Source organism: Bos grunniens, chromosome 7 (assembly GCF_055505025.1).
Source record: "Bos grunniens cultivar Pamir isolate PY7600 chromosome 7, Bosgru_T2T1.0, whole genome shotgun sequence".
In the NCBI taxonomy this organism is placed as follows: Eukaryota; Metazoa; Chordata; class Mammalia; order Artiodactyla; family Bovidae; genus Bos; species Bos grunniens.
Window position 1 is genome coordinate 19,866,507 of NC_141171.1, and position 21,549 is coordinate 19,888,055.

At 49.6% G+C, this 21,549-nt stretch overlaps 1 protein-coding gene across 16 annotated transcripts in view; it reads right to left on the reverse strand.

The window, feature by feature from the left end:
• ANKRD24 (ankyrin repeat domain 24) overlaps nucleotides 1-20,661 on the reverse strand; it is a 33,344-nt gene extending 12,683 nt beyond the window's left edge. For 3 of the 16 annotated variants that reach the window (XM_086410097.1, XM_086410095.1, XM_086410100.1), the window contains exons 1-4: nucleotides 7,447-7,512; nucleotides 7,281-7,369; nucleotides 6,013-6,077; nucleotides 5,421-5,478 (exon numbers count right to left, since the gene is read on the reverse strand). Coding sequence is in view for 12 of the 16 variants with exons in the window: in XM_086410090.1 (XP_086266216.1) it covers nucleotides 5,421-5,478; nucleotides 6,013-6,077; nucleotides 7,281-7,369; nucleotides 7,447-7,577; nucleotides 7,679-7,768; nucleotides 8,770-9,114 (778 nt within the window). In the remaining 4 variants the exon portion in view is untranslated. Of the gene's footprint in view, nucleotides 1-5,420; nucleotides 5,479-6,012; nucleotides 6,078-7,280; nucleotides 7,370-7,446; nucleotides 7,578-7,678; nucleotides 7,769-8,769; nucleotides 9,255-19,932; nucleotides 20,005-20,128; nucleotides 20,266-20,458 lie in introns of those variants that run through there. The other 13 variants (XM_086410090.1, XM_086410089.1, XM_086410084.1 and 10 more) reach the window with 11 other exon arrangements.
• Nucleotides 20,662-21,549: the final 888 nt, after the last annotated feature.

Genomic DNA, 21,549 nt, shown 5'->3' on the forward strand with positions numbered 1-21,549 from the left:
CTGGGTCTTCTAACTCCCAATCCAAAGCTCTTTCCTCATCTTTCCACTGTGGGTCTCTCTTGCATGCGTGCGTGCTCAGTTGCTTTAGTCGTATCCGACTCTTTGCAACCCTATGGACTGTACCCCACCAGGCTCCTCTGTCCATAAGGTTCTCCAGGCAAGAATACTGGAGTGGGTTGCCATGCCCTCCTCCAGGGGATCTTCCTGACCCAGGGACTGAACCTGTGCCTTTTCGGTCTCCTGCAGTGCAAGTGGATTCTTTACCGCTGAGCCACCAGGGAAGCCTGTGGCTTCCTCTTAGGGTGGAATTTTTCACTGATTTTCAAGTATTTATCCCTTTTTTGTCCAAGCAGCATTAACTGTATACTGACTATATACCAAACCATCATACAAAGAGTGTTAATTTTTTTTTTTTTTTGGCCACTCCACGTGGCATGTGGGACCTTAATTCCCTGACCAGGGATCAAACTCACAACCCCTGTAGTGGAAGCTTGGAACCCTAACCACTGGACTGCCAGGGAATTCCCCAAAGAGTGTTACTGTTTACTAGAGAGATCAGACCTCTGCTGAGGTTTAGCAGGCTTATTGGGGTTTGATCTGAGTTCTGATGGTGAAAGGGGAAGGGCAGAGGTCACTGCATGGATGCGGACCCTGAGGCAGGGAGGAGCTTGGGAGGACTTGGTCGTCAAAGAAGTAGGACAGGCTGTGTATGTCCAGAGCCCCAGAGAGGGAAGGGAAGGCTTTGTGCAAGGAAGTGCTGCTGGAAATCATCAAACTTTAGGACTTCCCTGGTGGTTCAGTGGTGAAAACCCCATGTTTGCACTGCAGGGTGCCCAAGTTCAATCCCTGGTCAGGGAACTAAGCTCCCATATGCCTCACCATGGCCATAAAGATAAAATAAGAAAAAAAAAAAAGCTACAAAAAAATATATAAACTTTAAGCCATGCCCGTGGGGCAACCCAAGATGGGCGGGTCATGGTGGAGACAGCTGACAGAATGTGGTCCACTGGAGAAGGGAATAGCAAACCACTTCAGTATTCTTGCCTTGAGAACCCCATGAACAGTATGAAAAGGCAAAATGATAGGATACTGAAAGAGGAACTCCCAGGTCGGTAGGTGCCCAATATGCTACTGGAGATCAGTAGAGAAATAACTCCAGAAAGAATGAAGGGATGGAGCCAACGCAAAAAGAATACCCAGCTGTGGATGTGACTGGAGATAGAAGCAAGGTCCAATGCTGTAAAGAGCAATATTGCATAGGAACCTGGAATGTCAGGTCCATGAATCAAGGCAAATTGGAAGTGGTCAAACAAGAGATGGCAAGAGTGAATGTCGACATTCTAGGAATCAGCGAGCTAAAATGGACTGGAATGGGTGAATTTAACTCAGATGACCATTATATCTACTACTGCGGGCAGGAATCCCTCAGAAGAAATGGAGTAGCCATCATGGTCAACAAAAGAGTCCGAAATGCAGTACTTGGATGCAATCTCAAAAACAACAGAATGATCTCTGTTCGTTTCTATTAGGTAGGTAGAATAAGGAAAAGGAGTCCAAAATGACGGTGGCTAAAAGACAAGGAAGGTCCGAGGACCAGAGTGAAGACTTAAGGCAGAACAAACAGAACAAACAGCACTCCTGGCTAAGCCCAATTTGCATAGGGCAGGCCCAGGTGGAGGAAAAAACATATAAAAGGAGGAGCCAAAGCGCTTTCTCTTGGACTCTCTCTCCCATGTACGTGCTCTCTCTCTCTCTCTCTTTCTCTCTCTCTCTTTCTCCCTCCCCACGCACTCCTCCACTTTCTTCTCTTCGAGTCTTGGATTCTCCTGCTATCTTATAAATAAAATGGAGCTGTAACACTGATTTGCCTAAGAGCTGTAACACGGTTTGTCCAAGACCTGAGAGCTGTGATGCGCCGAGGGCTTTAATGTCCGTTGCTCCAAATCTTTGTTGTGACGAGACAAAGAACCGAGGAACATACACTCGCGTGACAGTTTCCGAGGCAAACCATTCAATATCACAGTAATCCAAGTCTATGCCCCAACCAGTAACGCTGAAGAACCTGAATTTGAACAGTTCTATGAAGACCTACAAGACCTTTTAGAACTAACACCCAAAAAAGATGTCCTTTTCATTATAGGGGACTGGAATGCAAAAGTAGGAAGTCAAGAAACACCTGGAGTTAACAGGCAAATTTGGCCTCGGAATACGGAATGAAGCAGGGCAAAGACTAATAGAGTTTTGCCAAGAAAATGCACTGGTCATAACAAACACCCTCTTCCAACAACACAAGAGAAGACTCTACACATGGACATGACCAGATGGTCAACATCGAAATCAGATTGATTATATTCTTTGCAGCCAAAGATGGACAAGCTCTATACAGTCAGCAAAAACAAGACCAGGAGCTGACTGTGGCCCAGATCATGAACTCCTTATTGCCAAATTCAGACTTAAATTGAAGAAAGTAGGGAAAACCACTAGACCATTCAGGTATGACCTAAATCAAATCCCTTATGATTATATAGTGGAAGTGAGAAATAGATTTAAGGGACTAGATTTGATAGATAGAGTGCCTGATGAACTATGGAATGAGGTTTGTGACACTGTACAGGAGACAGGGATCAAGACCATCCCCACGGAAAAGAAATGCAAAAAAGCAAAATGGCTGCCTGGGGAGGCCTTACAAATAGCTATGAAAAGAAGAGAAGCGAAAAGCAAAGGAGAAAAGGAAAGATATAAGCATCTGAATGCAGAATTCCAAAGAATAGCAAGAAGAGATAAGAAAGCCTTCAGCAATCAATGCAAAGAAGTAGAGGAAAACAACAGAATGGGAAAGACTAGAGATCTCTTCAAGAAAATTAGAGATACCAAAGGAACATTTCATGCAAAGATGGGCTCGATAAAGGACAGAAATGGTATGGATCTAACAGAAGCAGAAGATATTAAGAAGAGATGGCAAGAATACACAGAAGAACTGTACAAAAAAGATCTTCACAACCCAGATAATCACGATGGTGTGATCACTGACCTAGAGCTAGACATCCTGGAATGTGAAGTCAAGTGGGCCTTAGAAAGCATCACTACGAACAAAGCTAGTGGAGGTGATGGAATTCCAGTTGAGCTCTTTCAAATCCTGAAAGATGATGCTGTGAAAGTGCTGCACTCAATATGCCAGCAAATTTGGAAAACTCAGCAGTGGCCACAGGACTGGAAAAGGTCCGTTTTCATTCCAATCCCAAAGAAAGGCAATGCCAAAGAATGCTCAAACTACAATTGCACTCATCTCACACGCTGGTAAAGTAATGCTCAAAATTCTCCAAGCCAGGCTTCAGCAATATGTGAACTGTGAACTTCCTGATGTTCAAGCTGGTTTTAGAAAAGGCAGAGGAACCAGAGATTAAATTGCGAACATCCACTGGATCATGGAAAAAGCAAAAGAGTTCCAGAAAAACATCTATTTCTGCTTTATTGACTATGCCAAAGCCTTTGACTGTGTGGATCACAATCAACTGTGGAAAATTCTGAAAGAGATGGGAATACCAGAACACCTGATCTGCCTCTTGAGAAATTTGTATGCAGGTCAGGAAGCAACAGTTAGAACTGGACATGGAACAACAGACTGGTTCCAAATAGAAAAGCAGTGTGTCAAGGCTGTATATTGTCACCCTGCTTATTTAACTTCTATGCAGAGTACATCATGAGAAACGCTGGACTGGAAGAAACACAAGCTGGAATCAAGATTGCCAGGAGAAATAACAATAACCTCAGATATGCAGATGACACCACCCTTATGGCAGAAAGTGAAGAGGAACTAAAAAGCCTCTTGATGAAAGTGAAAGTGGAGAGTGAAAAAGCTGACTTAAAGCTCAACATTCAGAAAATGAAGATCATGGCATCCGGTCCCATCACTTCATGGGAAATAGATGGAGAAACAGTGTAAGACTTTATTTTTGGGGGCTCCAAAATCACTGCGGATAGTGACTGCAGCCATGAGATTAAAAGATGCTTACTCTTCGGAAGGAAAGTTATGACCAACCTAGATAGCATATTCAAAAGCAGAGACATTACTTTGCCAACAAAGGTCCATCTAGTCAAGGCTATGGTTTTTCCAGTGGTCATGTATGGATGTGAGAGTTGGACTGTGAAGAAGGCTGAGCGCTGAAGAATTGATGCTTTTGAACTGTGGTGTTGGAGAAGACTCTTGAGAGTCCCTTGGACTGCAAGGAGATCCAACCAGTCCATTCTGAAGGAGATCAGCCCTGGGATTTCTTTGGAAGGACTGATGCTAAAGCTGAAACTCCAGTACTTTGGCCACCTCATGCGAAGAGTTGACTCATTGGAAAAGACTCTGATGCTGGGAAGGATTGGGGGCAGGAAGAGAAGGGGACGACAGAGGATGAGATGGCTGGATGGCATCATCGACTCGATGGACATGGGTCTGGGTGAACTCCGGGAGTTGGTGATGGACAGGGAGGCCTGGCGTGCTGCGATTCATGGGGTCACAAAGAGTCGGACACGACTGAGCGACTGAACTGAACTGACGTTATTATCTGCTGTGTGCCCAAGGGCTTATGGGATTTTGTTTTGCTGCCGTAATCATTGTTTAGAACAGAACCTGGCACACAGCAGACACTTGACAAATATTTATTGAATGAAAAAAACCAAGAAGCTTCCATAAAGTAAGCAAAGGCTTTGCTACCACTAGGTGGCAGCGTACTTTAACTGCAGGGAATGTTTCAACTAAATAAAACTCCAAAGCAAATGTATATCATGTTTTCACTTGAGAGTCATCAAGTGAAAGACATTTCCAAATGTCATGGGCCTGGTGTTTAGACACTGGGCTGGGCTCTGGCTCAAGGGGTTTGGGTCTCTTCCCCTCCCTTGGAAAACTTTGGAGTTGATGATTATGAAGACCTTCAGCCTTCCTGAGGTTCCCTAGGAGTTCCTTGAAGCAATAACCCTCCAATCGTCCTCACCCAGGCCGGGCATACAGTAGGCTGTGCTTTGGGGTCAGGCGGCCTGGATCCTCCCCACTTCCTTGTTTACAGGACTCAATTCCTTTGTCCGTCCAATGGTGCTCCAGTGGCTAAGAATTTGCCTTCCAATGCAAGCAGCTTGTGTTCGATCCCTGGTAGGGGAACTAAGACCCTACATGCTGTGGAGCAACGAAGCCTGAGCACTGCAACTACTGAGCCTGTGAACCACAACTAGAGAAGCCTGTGCGCCACAATGAAGAATGATGCAATGAAGATACAGTACAGCCAAAAAAAAAAAGAAATGATAATGCAGAGCAAGGGGCTCTGTGAGGAAGAAGGTGGAATATGTCCCAGGCACATCCCCAGAACCCCAGGTAGAATAATCCCCAAGCTCAGCCTCTGGGGGCCATGGTGGCCAGGGTGAGGCTGGGCTGTACCCACCTGCATGATGCAGGGCGGTCCACCCGCTGCTGTCCACTGTATCCACTGCGCAGGATGCCTGGGGGGAGGGATGGGTCATTGGAGTTGGAGCCATCCTTGTTTGTTGTCTAATTTCTCTAGGAACTGCTCTTCCTTGGGCTTTGCTGTATTTCAGGCTCCTTGGCCCTTCCCCCCTCCCACCCACCCCCGTGCTCTGTGGAACCCACTCCTCATGGGCCCCCATCTTGACTCTTAATGAAAATTGGTGAGAAAGAGGGATTAGCTGGGAGCCCAAGGGCGGCTGGGGGTTTGGGGAGTAGGTGGGAGCCCTGAAAGTGGCTATGGCTAAGAGAGTATCCAGAGTTTAGGGAGAAGGTGGGGCTCGGGAGTCATCTGATATTCAGAGTATTTCTTGGATGTGGGACATAGCTGGACACTTGGAGAGTCTCATTGTCCAGGGAGTAGCTAGGACTCAGGAATAAAAGGGGCCAAGGAATACCTAGGATTCGGGGTGTATCTGGGGCTTCTGTGAATTGCTGGAACTCATCAGGAATAGTCAGGGCAGGGGAATATCGGGGAGTTGGGAAGTGTTGGAGACAGGAAAGGAAATGACCTGCAGTAGTTGCTTCAAGCACTGTGGGTGCCCGTACTTAGCGGCCAGGTGGAGGGCGTTGTAACCTAAAAGGGAAAATGAATATTCTAGAATGTACTAGAGCTTCAGATACTCAGGGAGCTTCTGCTGCCCCCCAAACCTGTGTCAATAATTGTGATGACTCTGTCTAGCTAGTCTCCAAACCCAGGTATTCTCAAAACCCTGCTACTCCTGGGGGCAGAGACTCTCCAAGCCCCAGCTGGTCTGAGTCTCAGACAATCTCATCCTAGCTACACTTCACATCTTTCCATTCCTCAAGCACTACGGTCCTCAGCTACTCTCCATGTCCTCAGCTGCTCCCTCTGTTCCCAGCTACTCCTCAGGTCCCCAGCTACTCCCCAATGTCTCCATCTACTCCTCGGGTCTCCAGCTGCTCCCCAGGTCCCCAGCTACTTTACGTGCTGTGCTTAGTTGCTCAGTCGGGCCCAACTCTTTTTGACCCCAGGGACTGTAGCCCGCCAGGCTCCTCTGTCCATGGGGATTCTCTAGGCAAGAATACTGGAATGAGTTGCCATGCCCTCCTCCAGGAGATCTTCCCAACCCAGGGATCAAACCTGGGTCTCCCACATTGCAGGCAGATTATTCACCGTCTGAGCCACCAGGAAAACCCAAGAATACTGGAGTGGGTAGCCTATCCCTTCTCCAGGGGATCTTCCTGACCCAGGAATTGACCTGGGTCTTTTGCATTGCAGGTGGATTCATTACCAGCTGAGCCACCAGGGAAGCCCTAACTATTCTATAAGCTCAACTATATCAAAGTGCCAGCTATGCCCCTATGTTTGATACTCTGTAAATCCCCAGTACTCCATACATTCTGGCTCCTGCACCTGGCTATGCCCCATGCCTCATTACTGCCCGAGCTCCTGCTACCTCTAAACCCCAGCTACTCCATGAACCTCAGATACTCCCCCCAAAAAACTATACTAGTTATTCTCATGCCCTCAGACGCTCCTCAAGCTCAGACACTCCTCTGTTTCTGCTGCTTCCTCTGACTCAGCCACTACCTGAGTCCCAGCTCCCCCGATCCACAAGTTGCCTCAGTCGGTCTATTGCCAACCAGTCTCCATCCTTGGGTACTGCAGCCTAACATGCTCCTGTCCCCAGGGGCACTGAAGGGAACCTCCCTTTTCAGCAGGACACTGAGGCCATGAAGCAGGGTGTGACTGGACCCTCAAGCTGGGCACCTGGTCAGAGTTCCTCCTCCCTCCCCCAGGGCCGGCGGGTAGTACCTGCCCCATCCGTGCTCATGGCGTTGGCGCCGTGTGCCAGCATCACCTCAAGACAGCTGGCTGCACCCCTCATGGCTGCCAGGTGGAATCTGGAGGCCAGAGGTCAGGGGTCAACTGCAGGGTGGCCACCCCTCAGCCCTCACACCCCCAGGACATGGAGACTCACGCGGACTTGCCCTCGGGGTCCAGCTTGGTGGGCACCAGCCCCTTGCGGGCGATGAGGGAGGCCACCCGCGTGGGATCGTTGTTCTCCACCGCCTGCAGCAGCCGCTCATCACTTTTGCCCCAGTCCTGGCTCTGTGGGGCACACCCAGAGGAACGTGGGACTGGTGGCCACTGTCCCTCCCCGCTCCCCTGGCAGGGGCTCTGGGCTCTCGCTGCTGGTCCTGGGCACTTGCCTGGCGCCTGCCTCTGGCTGCCGCCGGCTTCGGGATGGGGCAGGGGCCGCAGGGCGGGCAGGAGCCGAGGTCAGTGGGGCTGAGCCGCAGCTGCCGGGGGAAGTGGTCCTGGGTGGGGGCCTGAGACAGCATACCTCCAGCCTGGGTCCTCAGCACCTTCCCCCCCAGCTGTCCTCCACCACTGCCAGCAACCGTACCATAAACCACCCCCAGCTCAGCTCCCAGCATCTTTCCAAGAAGCTGTCCCCCAAACCTAGGTCCCTAGCCATCTCTTAGTGAAACCCGCCTTTCTAATATTACCTCACCACGTCTTCCTGAACTGCCCTCCAAAGTATTCCCAAAGGAACCACTAAAGGTCCCTTAAATGTCCCTCACACTGTCCTCTGCCAGCTACCCTTCTTCTGCCCCTGAGATGCCAAGATTGTCCCGCAAATGTCCTAAATGCATCTATAAATATCTTCCCCAAATTCATCCCTCCAATGACCCCGTCAAATGTCCCCAAAATGTCCTCCCCGCAAAATCTTTCAGACGTCCTCCAAAATTGTTCTCCAAATGTCAGTATCTTTTCCCCAAAAAAAGGTCAAAGTATCACCCAAATTGTCCCCCTGGATGATCCCATCCAAAACTGTCCACCTAGATCAGATCAGATCAGATCAGTCGCTCAGTCGTGTTCGACTCTTTGCGACCCCATGAATCGCAGCACGCCAGGCCTCCCTGTCCATCACCAACTCCCGGAGTTCACTCAGACTCACGTCCATCGAGTCAGTGATGCCATCCAGCCATCTCATCCTCTGTCGTCCCCTTCTTCTTTTGCCCCCAATCCCTCCCAGCATCAGAGTCTTTTCCAATGAGTCAGTGCCCTCTAAATTCCTCTAAGTGTCCCCATCTGCCCTCAAAATTGTCTCCCCATATGTGCCATCCATCCTCCCATCTCTGTTTCCCCCCCTCCCGCTGCCCTCCCTGCTTCGCTCTCTCGGGTCTGCGGGTGGAGGGTCTAGGCTCTGCGCGGTCAGGGGCCGGGGCGGGGCGGGGCGGGGAGGGGAGGAAGGGCCCGCGCCAGCCCCCTCCCGCGCCCCCTCCCCCGGCCCTACCGCGAAGGAGGCGGCGGCGCATAGACACAGCTGCTTCATGGCGTCCAGGGCGCCGGGCGGCCGGGCGGCCGGGCTCCGGGAGGTGACCCGGTCGGAGGGGCCAGAAGGGCCGGAGATAAGGGCCCGCGAAGCCGGAGCTCGGCCGCCCGGCCCGCGCGGTCCAGCCAAACCAGACACCGCCCCTCCCCCGCGCCCCGCCTGCCGCCCCCCTCCCGGCCCCTCCCCTACGGGTGGGGGGGAGCGCCAGGGAGCGGGGATGGGCTCTGGGGGAGGGGGACCGCCGAGGCCAGACCTGACCTTCTCGCCACCGGGAGGCTGAGGCAAAGGGGGCCAGTGTCCCAGCATCTCCAGGGACCCGACTGCATCCGTCTCCGCCTCCTTTGAGCTGGCCGGGGAATGGGGGATGCGGGGGTCTCAGGTGACTCTCGGCCTGGTCTCACTGCTGCTGGGCCATCCGGGCTGTCACTCATTCACTCACTCATTCATTCATTCATCCGCCAGTGGGGCTGTTCTGCAGTCTTGACAAACCTGAATTTGAATCCAGGACACCATCCCCCCACACCCCAGCGCCACCCTCCACACACTCGCATTTACCATCTACAAGATGGGCCAAGATACTTACCTGCTTTGGACTTCATTTTCCTCATCCAGGAAATGGGTTTCCTATTAAACAGTACCTACTGCCGAGGGTTACTGGGAGGACTAAATGAGATGCTATATAGCAGGGGTCCCCAGCCCCCCAGCCATGGACCAGTATCCGTTGGTGGCCTGTTAGGAACTAGGCCGCATAGCAGGAGGTGCGCAGTGGCCAAACAAGAGACGCTTCACTGATGTTTACTGCCCGAACCCCGCCTCTTGTCAGATCTGCAGGGGCATCAGATTCTGAGGAACTTGAACCCTAACCCTAAAAGTTAAGGTGGAATATCCTGAGATTGCCACAAAATAGAAATAAACCGCAAAATAAATGTAATGCACTTAAATCATCCTGAGACTATCCCCACCCCCATACCCTGGGCTCATGGAAATACTGTCTTCCCCAGAACTGGCTCCTGGTGCCAAAAAGGTTGGGGACCTCTGCAACACATAATGCCTGGCACAAAGCAAGTGTGCTACAAACACAGATTCATTCATCGCAGAGAGATGTGGTTGGACTGTCTGCATATCTAACCCTGCATCCTGGGACTCAGGACATAGTAGGTGCTCAGTTAAACCACTGAAAGACAGCGAGGACACCTGCTTTAGCTCTAACTCCAAGGAGATGGGAAGGTCTGTGTTCCCCTCATTCTGTTCTCATATTGGGAGCCCCTTGAAAGCAGAGTCCCACTGAGGCCTCCCTGGCAAAGGGCCTTGGATCCCAGGGTGGAGTGAGGCAGTTGGTGAATGTTTGCTCAGTGAGGGCATGACTCATAGGCCGATTGCATTCATTCAGTCCGGGCGTCCTAGAGGGTGCCTGGCACAACCCTGCACGTTGGGACTCGGTGGCAAAGACAGTTGTCCTTGCTGTCACTGAGGTCCCTGGGGAGACAGACACACCCACGGATTTATGAACCAAAGTGATCAGGGCTGTTAAAGGGGAAGCTCAGATGAGCTGGAAGCTCAGAGAGGACTCTTGAAACTATCTGGGAAGTCAGGGAAATCCTGCAAGAGAGGACATCTGAGTTGAAACTTGAAGAATGGACAGCATTGGAGAACAGCAGGAACAAGATCATGTTAGGGAGAAATCATGAAATAAATTGCACTCCTGGACCAGTGTGGTAACTCTGCCCTGGTCCAGGACCTGGAGCGTTGGTGGGGGGCATACTGAAGGGTGGGGCAGAGGGGGATAGATGTTGTATAGGAGCTGGGCTTAGGGGGAAACAAGGCGTGTGGGATGTAAGGAGAGCCACAGACAGTTCCAAAAGGTAGGACGGTCCACTGTGTTGTGAATGAAAATTTGAGAAATGGCCAGGAGAAGGTGGGAGGTTGGGATTACAGGGGAGAGAAAGGGATGTGTGGAGAGACAGGCTTTCAGGAGCCTGAATTTTTAACCTTAATTTTAACTTTTGACTGCACCACGAGGCATATGGGGTCTTAATTCCTCCACCAAGGATTGAACCTATGCTCTCTGCCTTGGGAGTGCAGAGTCTTAACCTCTGGACCATCAGGGAAGTCCCAGGAACCTGAATTTAAGAGCAATGGCTGCTGACAGGCACTGGGGCTTTGAAGACAGCTTGGCCATTGTATACCTGCTGTGTGACCTGAGACTAGCCACTCTCCCTCTCTGGGCCTCAATTCTTCCACTGTTAAATGGAATAGATAACGGAATGGATAGCATAAAGCCGGGTTCCTCCACCTGGAGGCACTGCTGACATTTGGCGTCTGGTCATTCCCTGGGGTGGGGCCATCCTGGACTCTGTGAGGGTGTTGAACAGCATCCTTGGTCCAGGAGCAGCCCCCCTCCCCACCGCCCACTGTGTGACAACCATGTCAGAGGCATCACCCGTGTCCCTGGGGGCAGGATCACTGCCGTTGTCCGTGATTATTCTCAGACACCTTTGGGCAGGTGGAGGGAGAGGTGGGGACAGGTAAATGGAGAGTTTGCTGATAAGCAGTTGAGGAGTTGGAGGGAGGGTGTTGAGGCCTCCTCTCTCCTCTTACACTTGGGTAGGGGGGTGACTCTTAGGCTTGTCCAGAGAGGAGACTGAAATGGATCTCCCAGCTCAGGCCTCGGATTTCCAACTGCCCTTGGTCTGTCCTTCTGGATGCCAGACACAATCAGAAGCCCCTCCCCTCACAGTGTGCCAAGGGTACCACCATCCCACCTGACTCCTCTCTCTCTCCCCACACCCAACCCAGCAGCCAAACTGCATCCAAGGACCCCTTCTCACTCACGGTGAGTCCCATCACAGCTCCACCGTGGGGTCACCTCCACCCGGGCCTGCTTGCTTCTATTCCCCTCCCTGGCCTACCGGCTGCCTAAACCTGCAACAAAGCATCTCTCTCTCCTGCACATAAGCCTCCAGCGACCTCACTTGTCATCAGATGCTAACTGCTCACGGAGCCCAGGAGGATCCATGGCAAGGGGTCCACCAACTAAGGTCTCCCACCCTACCCCACTCCCACCTGGTTTTGTCCAGGCCAAGAGCTGAGAACGGTTTTTACACTTATAAGTGGTTAGGGGGGAAATAAATCAAAAGAAGAGTTATATTTTGTAACACATGAAAATTATATGAGGGGACTTCCTGGCAGTCCAGTGGTTAAGACTCTGTTCTCCCAATGCAGGGGGTGGTTTGATCCCTGGTCAGGAAACTAAGATCCCACACGCCTCAAGGTATGGCCGCCGCCCCGGCCCCCCCCCCCAGATTATATGAAAATCACATTTCAGAGTCCATAGAACAAGTTTGGATGGCAAGGAGAACAAACAAGTCAATCCTAAAGGAAAGCAACCCTGAATATTCACTGGAAGGAGTGATGCTGAAGCTGGAGCTCCAGTATTTTGGCCACCTGAGGCAAAGAGCTGGCTCATTGGAAAAGCCCCTGATGCTGGGAAATACTGAAGGCAGAAGAAGGGGATGGCAGAGGATGAGATGGTTGGGTGGCATCACTGACTCAATGGACATAAGTTTAAGAAACTCTGGGAGATAGTGAAGGACAGGGAAGCCTGGCATGCTGCAGTCCAAAGAGTCGGACACCACTGAGCAACTGAACAACAACACTGGGATGAAGCTATGCTCGTTAATTTTCAAACAGCCTCTGGGAATTCCCTGATGGCCCAATGGTTAGGACTCCCAAGTTATCCCATGGACAGAGGAGTCTAGTAGGCTACAGTTCATGGACCTGCAAAGCATCAGACACGACTGAAGTGACTTAGCATGCACACACTGGGAACGAAGATCCCACAAGCTGCAAGGTGTGGCCGAAAAAGAGATTTACCATCCGGCCTTTTACGTGAAAAATGTGCCCACTTTGGCTCTAATCACTCCTCCTCATCAACTCTCTGAGCTCTTCCCCCGGCCTGCCCTCTGGTCCATGGATTCCTGCTGCAGTGGCCTCCTTTCCGGTCCTCTGACAGCTCTGCCCACCTCCGCGCTTTTGCCCTTCCTGTGCCCTCCACCCGGGATGCCCTCTCTCCTCCACCGCCTACAAGGCTGATCCCTACACTGTCTTTTGCACTGGAAGACACCTCTTCAGACAGCCCTTCTCCGGTCACCCCCTTGTCACTCTGATTCCCTCAGTGGGGGCCAATTTTCCTTTATGGTTTTTATTATCACCTGACGTCATCCCATGTACCTTTCTGAAAATATCACTTCCTCTTGATCTCTCCACAGAATGTCATCTCTGCACAGGCAGGAATTTTTGTGTCCCTTAGTCATTGCCGCATCTCCCCAGCAGGTCCCAGGTACAGATTTAGGAGTGCCCGATCCAAAGTGAAAACACAGGGCCCCTAGCTGAAAAGTGACTAAGAATGTCAAGACAGGCAGAAACGAAACCAAATACGGGGCTCTTCCGAGTGGGAGCATCTGTGAAGCCAGCCTTGGTCTCCAGCCTACAGTAGGTATTCATTAAATGTTTGTTGAATGAATTAAATAGTGACTCGGATTTAAAATAAGGTCATATATCTAGTAAATATCTACATGTACATTTCTTCATTTCAAGAGTATTTTTCAGGACTTCCCTGGTGGTCTGGTAGTTAAGACTTTGCCTTCCAATGCAGAGGATGTAGGTTCCATCCCTGGTCAGGGAGCTAAGACCCCACCTGACTCGGAGCCAAAAAATCAAAACAGAAGCAGTATTTGTAACAAATTCAATAAAAAAAAATCAAACAAAAAGAGTATTTTGCAGGGCATTCTAATAATAAACTACAAGCTACAAAATTCAGTCAATTCCCCAGTGCCTTTTTGGATCCAATATCAAAAGACTAGTTTGTTCACGTTGAAAAAAAAAAAAAAAGAAATAGAGACTCTGGGAGTAAAAGTGAGGGACAGGGACAGACAGACTTTCCAAAAAGCATTGAGGCACCGGGAGTCTATGAATGTTCTAAAAAGTTTTTTTTACAGATCCACAAGCTTCTTTCTTGTGGGATTTTTCTAAAACCTGAAATAAGGGCAAGAGATCATGGGAATCCAAAAAATCGAGGCTCCTGCTGCTAAGTCACTTCAGTCGTGTTCGACTCTGTGACCCCATAGACCGCAGTCCACCAGGCTCCCCCGTCCATGGGATTCTCCAGGCAAGAACACCGGAGTGGGTTGCCACTGCCTTCTCCAATGCAGGAAAGTGAAAAGTGAAGTCGCTCAGTTGTGTCCGACTCCTAGCGACCCCATGGACTGCAGCCCACCAGGCCCCTCCGTCCATGGGATTTTCCAGGCAAGAGTACTGGAGTGGGTTGCCATTGCCTAACTCCCATCTTACGGATGGAAATACTGAGGCCTGGAGAGGACTCAGAGCAAACCTGGCAGAGCAGGCTGGATCCTGAGAGCAGTGGAAGCAGGGAAGGTCTGGAGCCCAGGTGTGGTGGCTGGGCTGTGTGCTGAGAAAGGGAAACAGACTGTCCGGGGAGGCGGAGGCGGAGGAAGGCGGAGGAGGACCACTGCCGTCAGGGGTGTTTGCTTTCTTCCCTAGGGGCAGCCGAACAAAAGCTGAACCTGACTCCTGCTGCCGGCAGAGAAACTGGAGCCCTGGGGCGGGCGGGGCGGGGCTGTGGGGGTGGGGGTGTGCTGCGGGGGGAATGGGAGGATGGAGCGCAGCTTCTCCTCTGCTTCCTGCTCCAGGCCTAGCATCAGCCGCTCCCGCCCCAGCCTTTGGTGTCTCTGCTCGCTGCACACCCCCACACCCAACCCCAGAGACTCTCACACCCAGATGGGGTTTTTAACACCCCTCTGCCTCCGCCCCTGCCTTCTGACTCTGTGCTAGGCACCTATCAAAACACAGTCATGTCCCAAATTAGGTAAATTTTTTTTTGGGGGGGCCCAAACTTTTTGAAGAATTTTATTTCAACAGAACTCTGCTTCTGAAATTAACAATGCTATAAGCATCTGAATGCAGAGTTCCAAAGAATAGCAAGAAGAGATAAGAAAGCCTTCTTCAGCGATCAATGCAAAGAAATAGAGGAAAACAACAGAATGGGAAAGACTAGAGATCTCTTCAAGAAAATTAGAGATACCAAGGGAACACTTCATGCAAAGATGGGCTCGATAAACGACAGAAATGGTATGGACCTAACAGAAGCAGAAGATATTAAGAAGAGGTGGCAAGAATATACAGAAGAACTGTACCAAAAAGATCTTCACGACCCAGATAATCACAATGGTATGATCACTCATCTAGAACCAAACATCCTGGAATGTGAAGTCAAGTGGGCCTTAGAAAGCATCACTACGAACAAAGCTAGTGGAGGTGATGGAATTCCAGTTGAGCTATTTCAAATCCTGAAAGATGATGCTGTGAAAGTGCTGCACTCAATATGCCAGCAAATTTGGAAAACTCAGCAGTGGCCACAGGACTGGAAAAGGTCAGTTTTCATTCCAATCCCAAAGAAAGGCAATGTCAAAGAATGCTCAAACTTTACCGCACAATTGCACTCATCTCACACGCTGGTAAAGTAATGCTCAAAATTCTCCAAGCCAGGCTTCAGCAATACATGAACCGTGAACTTCCTGATGTTCAAGCTGGTTTTAGAAAAGGCAGAGGAACCAGAGATCAAATTGAGAACATCCGCTGGATCATGGAAAAAGCAAGAGTTTCAGAAAAACATCTACTTCTGCTTTATTGACTATGCCAAAGCCTTTGACTGTGTGGATCACAATCAACTGTGGAAAATTCTGAAAGAGATGGGAATACCAGACCACCTGACCCGCCTCTTGAGAAACCTATATGCAGGTCAGGAAGCAACAGTTAGAGCTGGACATGGAACAACAGACTGGTTCCAAATAGGAAAAGGAGTACGTCAAGGCTGTATATTGTCACCCTGCTTATTTAACTTCTATGCAGAGTACATCATGAGAAATGCTGGACTGGAAGAAACACAAGCTGGAATCAAGATTGCTGGGAGAAATATCAATAACCTCAGATATGCAGATGACACCACCCTTGTGGCAGAAAGTGAAGACGAACTAAAAAGTCTCTTGAAGAAAGTGAAAGAGGAGAGTGAAAAAGTTGGCTTAAAGCTCAGCATTCAGAAAACGAAGATCATGGCTTCCAGTCCCATCACTTCATGGGAAATAGATGGGGAAACATTGGAAACAGTGTCAGACTTTATTTTGGGGGGCTCCAAAATCACTACAGATGGTAACTGCAGCCATGAAATTAAAAGACGCTTACTCTTTGGAAGGAAAGTGATGACCAACCTAGATAGCATATTCAAAAGCAGAGACATTACTTTGCCAACAAAGGTCCGTCTAGTCAAGGCTATGGTTTTTCCAGTGGTCATGTGTGGATGTGAGAGTTGGACTGTGAAGAAGGCTGAGCGCTGAAGAATTGATGCTTTTGAACTGTGGTGTTGGAGAAGACTCTTGAGAGTCCCTTGGACTGCAAGGAGATCCAACCAGTCCATTCTGAAGGAGATCAGCCCTGGGATTTCTTTGGAAGGAATGATGCTAAAGCTGAAACTCCAGTACTTTGGCCACCTCATGCAAAGAGTTGACTCATTGGAAAAGACTCTGATGCTGGGAGGGATTGGGGGCAGGAGGAGAAGCGGACGGCAGAGGATGAGATGGCTGGATGGCATCACTGACTGGATGGACGAGAGTCTGAGTGAACTCTGGGAGTTGGTGATGGACAGGGAGGCCTGGCGTGCTGCGATTCATGAGGTCGCAAAGAGTCGGACACGACTGAGCAACTGAACTGAACTGATGGCTACAGGCCCTCTGGTATTATCTCTGTTATGGTTGAGGAGACTCATGTGATTGATACCTGGATTCCTGGTTTCTCTGAATAGAAATTGTAGATTAAAAAATATGAGATGCTCTTCCTGATTAAAAGCATTCTCTCAATTTACAACAAAATTAAAAACCAATGATATGGTTTGGTCTAACACTGACTTCAAGTTCTCAGGAATTCTTAGGGGTAAATGTGAACACTAACTAGGAATTGATTCCAAACGGGATGAAAATTGTAGGATCAGTCTGCAATAAATGAAGCTGAAAAGAAAGTGAAAGTGTTAGTCACTCAGTCGTTTCCAACTCTGTGGCCCCATGGATTGTAGCCTGCCAGGCTCCTCTGTCCATGGAGTTCTGCCAGGTAAGAATACTGGAGTGGGTTGCCATTTCCTTCTCCAGGGGATCTTCACAACCCAGGAATTGAACCTGCGTCTCCCCCATTGCAGGCAGATTATTTAACATCTGAGCTACCAGGGAAGCCCCAAATGAAGCTGACCCCATGCCAGATTTTGTAGGGATTAACAAGCCATTTATTCCTCGTTCTCTTTCTCTCTCACTTTCTCCCACCCCAGTCCCTCTCTCTCTTAATCAGTGCACTTTTCTCACAGTCAAGACCCTATCCTGCTCCTAGTAACAGTCCAGGGAGAAGGCGGGCCTCTCATTTGCTAGCTGTGTGACCTTGGGCAAGTTCCTTAACCTCTCTGAGCATCCTTTACTCATTTAAATAGTGGAGATAATAAAAGCTCTCATCCCACGTGATTGTTAGGAGGATTAAATAGACTGACGTCTGCCAAGCACCTGGAAAGTTCCTTAGAGTGTTTGAAAATAAAAACAAAAATAGGATGAAATAAATAAAAATAAATTCAACAACATGAAATTTAAATTTTAAATAAATAAAATGAAGGAATGTTAAAATTGATAAATAATAAAAATACATTTAAGAATTGGTTGGGAGGGCAGAATTCCCTGCTCTGAGTTTCCTCTACAGGGGGTACAGGTTCAGTCCCTGGCCAGGGAACTGAGATCCTGCAAGTTTCGAAGCACGGCCCAAGTAAATGAATGAATGAATGAATGAATAAAACCAGGCTTTTTCCTCTGCCCCATTTTTTATGTCGCTTTGTTGACAAAGGTCCATATAGTCAAAGCTCTGGTTTTTCCAGTAGTCATGTACAGATGTGAGTGTTGGACCATAAAGGAGACTGTGCACTGAAGAATTGATGGTTTTGAAATGGGGTGCTGGAGAAGACTCTTGAGAGTCCCCTGGGCAGCAAGATTGAACCAGCCAATCCTAAAGGAAATCAACTCTAAATATTCACTGAAAGGACAGATGCTGAAGCTGAAGCTCCAATACTTTGGGTACCTGATGTGAAGAGCTGACTCACTGGAAAAGACCCTGATGCTGGGAAAGGCTGAGGGCAGGAGGAGAAGGGGACGACAGAGGAGGAGATGGTTGGATGACATCATCGACTCAATGGACAAGAGTTTGAGCCAACTCTGGGAGGAAGTGAAGGGTAGGGAGGCCTGGCATGCTGCAGTCCATGGGGTTGCGAAGAGTCGGACACAACTGAGCGACTGAACAACAACCGGCATGTTCCTCTGCCTGGTTTTCGACATTCTCTGCTCCAGCCAAAAGAACTTCTTCATCATCCCATAATGCCTCTGTATCAAAGAGGCTCAGCCCAGCCTCCAAACCTTTGCCCATACTGGTCCATATCCTCATATCCATATCCATATCCATACATATCCATATACCTCCCCTCCCCCTCGCCCGCCATGGGTCTTCACTTGTCTGAATCTTCCCGGTCTTTCGAAGCTCTGCTCCAGCACCACCTCCTCCAGGTAGCCTCCCAGATTGCCTGGGGCCACACCTGGCTGATGGGGAGGCCCCATCATGATAGAAAGACTAAGGGCTCTGAAGTCAGACACGTGCGGGCTTGAATCTCCCTGTTGCTGCTTTGCTCTGTGACAAGAAAGCCAAGTTAACCTCTCTGGAACTCAGTTTCTTTGTGCTGTAATTGCGGAGTTTAGCCTGACAGAGGGCAGCCACAAAGACCAGTGATCAGGAAGGCTGGCTGTCTGACTGTGTGAATTCGCACTCAGCTTCTGTCACTCTGCCCTGGACTGCCCTCCACCCTGGCAGGGACTAGGGATAGGAGAGTTAGGAGGGAGTAAGGATGACTGAGGAAGTTCATAGCCCATGATAGAGCTGCAAGGGATGCCAACTGGATCCTGCCTCAGGGCCTTTGCACTGGCTGTTCCCTCTGCCTGCAATGCTTGTCCTTCAAATATACACACAGTTTCCTCCTCCTTTCCCCTCTAATCTTTGCTCTTGTATTAGCTTCTTGGTGGGGCCTTTCCTGACAACCTGCTTCATTTTCTAAATATTTATTTATTATTATTTTATTATTTATTTATTTCGGCAATTTATTAATTATTATTATTTTTTTTCTTTGGCTGTGCCGGGTCTTAGCTGTGGGACTCAGGATCCTCAATTTTCATTGTGGCATGCAAACTCTTAGCTGCAGCATGCGGGATCTAGTTTCCTGACCAGGATTCAAACCCAGGCCCCCTGCACTGGGAGCATGGAGTCTTAGCCGCTCGACCACCAGGGAAGTTCCCTGACAATCTGCTTTAAAACTGACCATCTCCACTCTCCTGAATGCTTCTAATTCCCTTTCTTTACTTTCTTTATCTGCCTGGTACAAAGCATGCCTTTTCACTTATTTATCTTGTTTATTAACAGCATCCATCACCCACACGCGGCTGTCAGCTCCACGAGGGCAGGGGTTTCTGTTTGCCCTGTTTATTGCTGTCACCTTTGTGTCCAGAACAGCACTGGATACAAGTATTTAACAGCAAGATATCTGGATCCCTGCGAAAGTGAGACCCCAGAAGAGCCAATGGTCACTGTATCTGGGAGTAGAGATCTTCCAGAAGAAATGTTCTTGGAGCCAAATTGTGAAGAGTGGGGAGGATTTGATGGGGAGCAGTACAGGGAAAGGCCAGATGGAGGGAACAGCCGGGGCAAAAGCATGGAGGCTGGAAAGCTTGAGCAGGAGGCAGTGTGGAGATGAGGGCAGCAGAGGGCAGTAGAGAGAAACGGGAGAGGTGGCCAGAGGATAAAACGGTAAACTTGAACCTGTGGCTGGTAGGGAACCAGGGAGGGGCTTGGTCATAAGGAAGTTGCCAAAAGAATGTGACGAGCGACACAGGACAATGGTGCAAAGGCCCAGTAGACCTTCAGCCCGGTCCTGGGAGACAGGAGTCTGAAGTTCAGAGATAGCGGGCATCTCAGTGGCCTCAGACTCACCTCTGTCTTCTTAAATCGTGCCCGGAGGGTCTTCATAGCTAGCGTCTGGTGTTTCTCCTCTCCCCAGACCTCCTGAGAAAAGCCAGGAGGTGAGGGACGTCAGTTCTAGGGGCAGGTGGGTCATCTGCTTCTCACTCCTCAAAAGTACCACTTCCTCCTCCCCAGGCCATCCCAGCCCTTAGAGCAGGTCACAGACCTATTTCATCTTCTAACTGCTCTGTGTCCTTCATCAGGTCACTTCCCCTCTCCGAGTTTCACATCCCTCTTCCTTAAAATGCAGGAGATAATTTCCTCTGCTTTCCCATGAGGTCTCTAACATACAGCCTGGCAAACAGTAGGTGCTCAGTAAATTCATCCCACCAGTTTTCCCTGTTGCCCAAGTAGGTACAAGCTTTTTCTGGTCTTCAAGCTTTTATCTGTGCAGTTATGTCTGCCTTGTCCCCACCCCTCCTCTGGTGAACTCAATTTCATCTTTCCCAGCCTAGTTCCAAAACCCTGTGGTGTTCTGATCAGCTTTGCCTCTTACAAATGGGCAGAACTCTAACTCCCAAATTGGGTCCCCTCAGCTCTTCTTCTGCTCCATCCTTGGCTCCAGAGGCTAGAAGTGTCTGGACTGGTTCTGTTTTCCTGAATACTTAGTGGGTCCTCAGGGGCCAGGCACAGAGTTGACGCCTCTTAGTACAGAGCACATTCTTTGGGAAGTCAGAGAGAACATCCTTGAGACTAAACCCTTTACACCAGCCTGGTTCCTGCGTGAATAAGAGCACAGAGGCGAGTCGCCCGAGGTGGGCGGAGGTCTAGAGTGATTGATGGCTCCATGCATGTGTGTGCACAGCTCAACACAAGGTATGTCTGTACACGCATGTCTGTCCAGCTTAGCCTGTTCTGTGTTTTGTGCACCTGCAGGTACAGAGGTCAGGCAGTGATCTCAAGGGGGTGTTTTGCTGGATGTCTGGCTGGGAATTCCTTCCTATGTCAGAATGGGATTGCTGTAAAGGTGTATCCCTCACCTTTCACCTGCCCTCCTGCCCATGAATTCTCCAAGACTTCCTTCCACCCATTCACTCACCTATGCACCCATCCTTCCACCAAGCATTTCTACATCCACCTACTGTCCACCACCCATCCAACTCATATTCTCATGGTTTTCTGTGCACCCTTCAACCGTGCTTTATCCACCACCCACCCATCATCCACCTGCCTACCCAGCCACCTACCTACTCACCTATCCCTCCATCCATCCATCCACCATCTACCCACCCATCCATCCAACATCCACCCACCATCCACTCACTCATTCATTCATCTATGCAACCACTCACTGGCCACCACCCATCCACTCATCCATCCAACTCATCTTTTCATGGTTCTTCATGCACCCTTCAACCATGTTCCATCCACCATCCACCCACCTACCTATCCACTCACTCACTCACCTATCCATCCATCCATCTACCATTGACACACCCACCCATTCAACATCCACACATCCACTTGTTCATCCACCCACCATCCATTGATCCATCCACCCACCATCCAGTCACCCATGCATTCATCCATCCAACCACCCACTGGCCACCACCTATCCACCAAACTCATCTTTTTATGGTTCTCCAT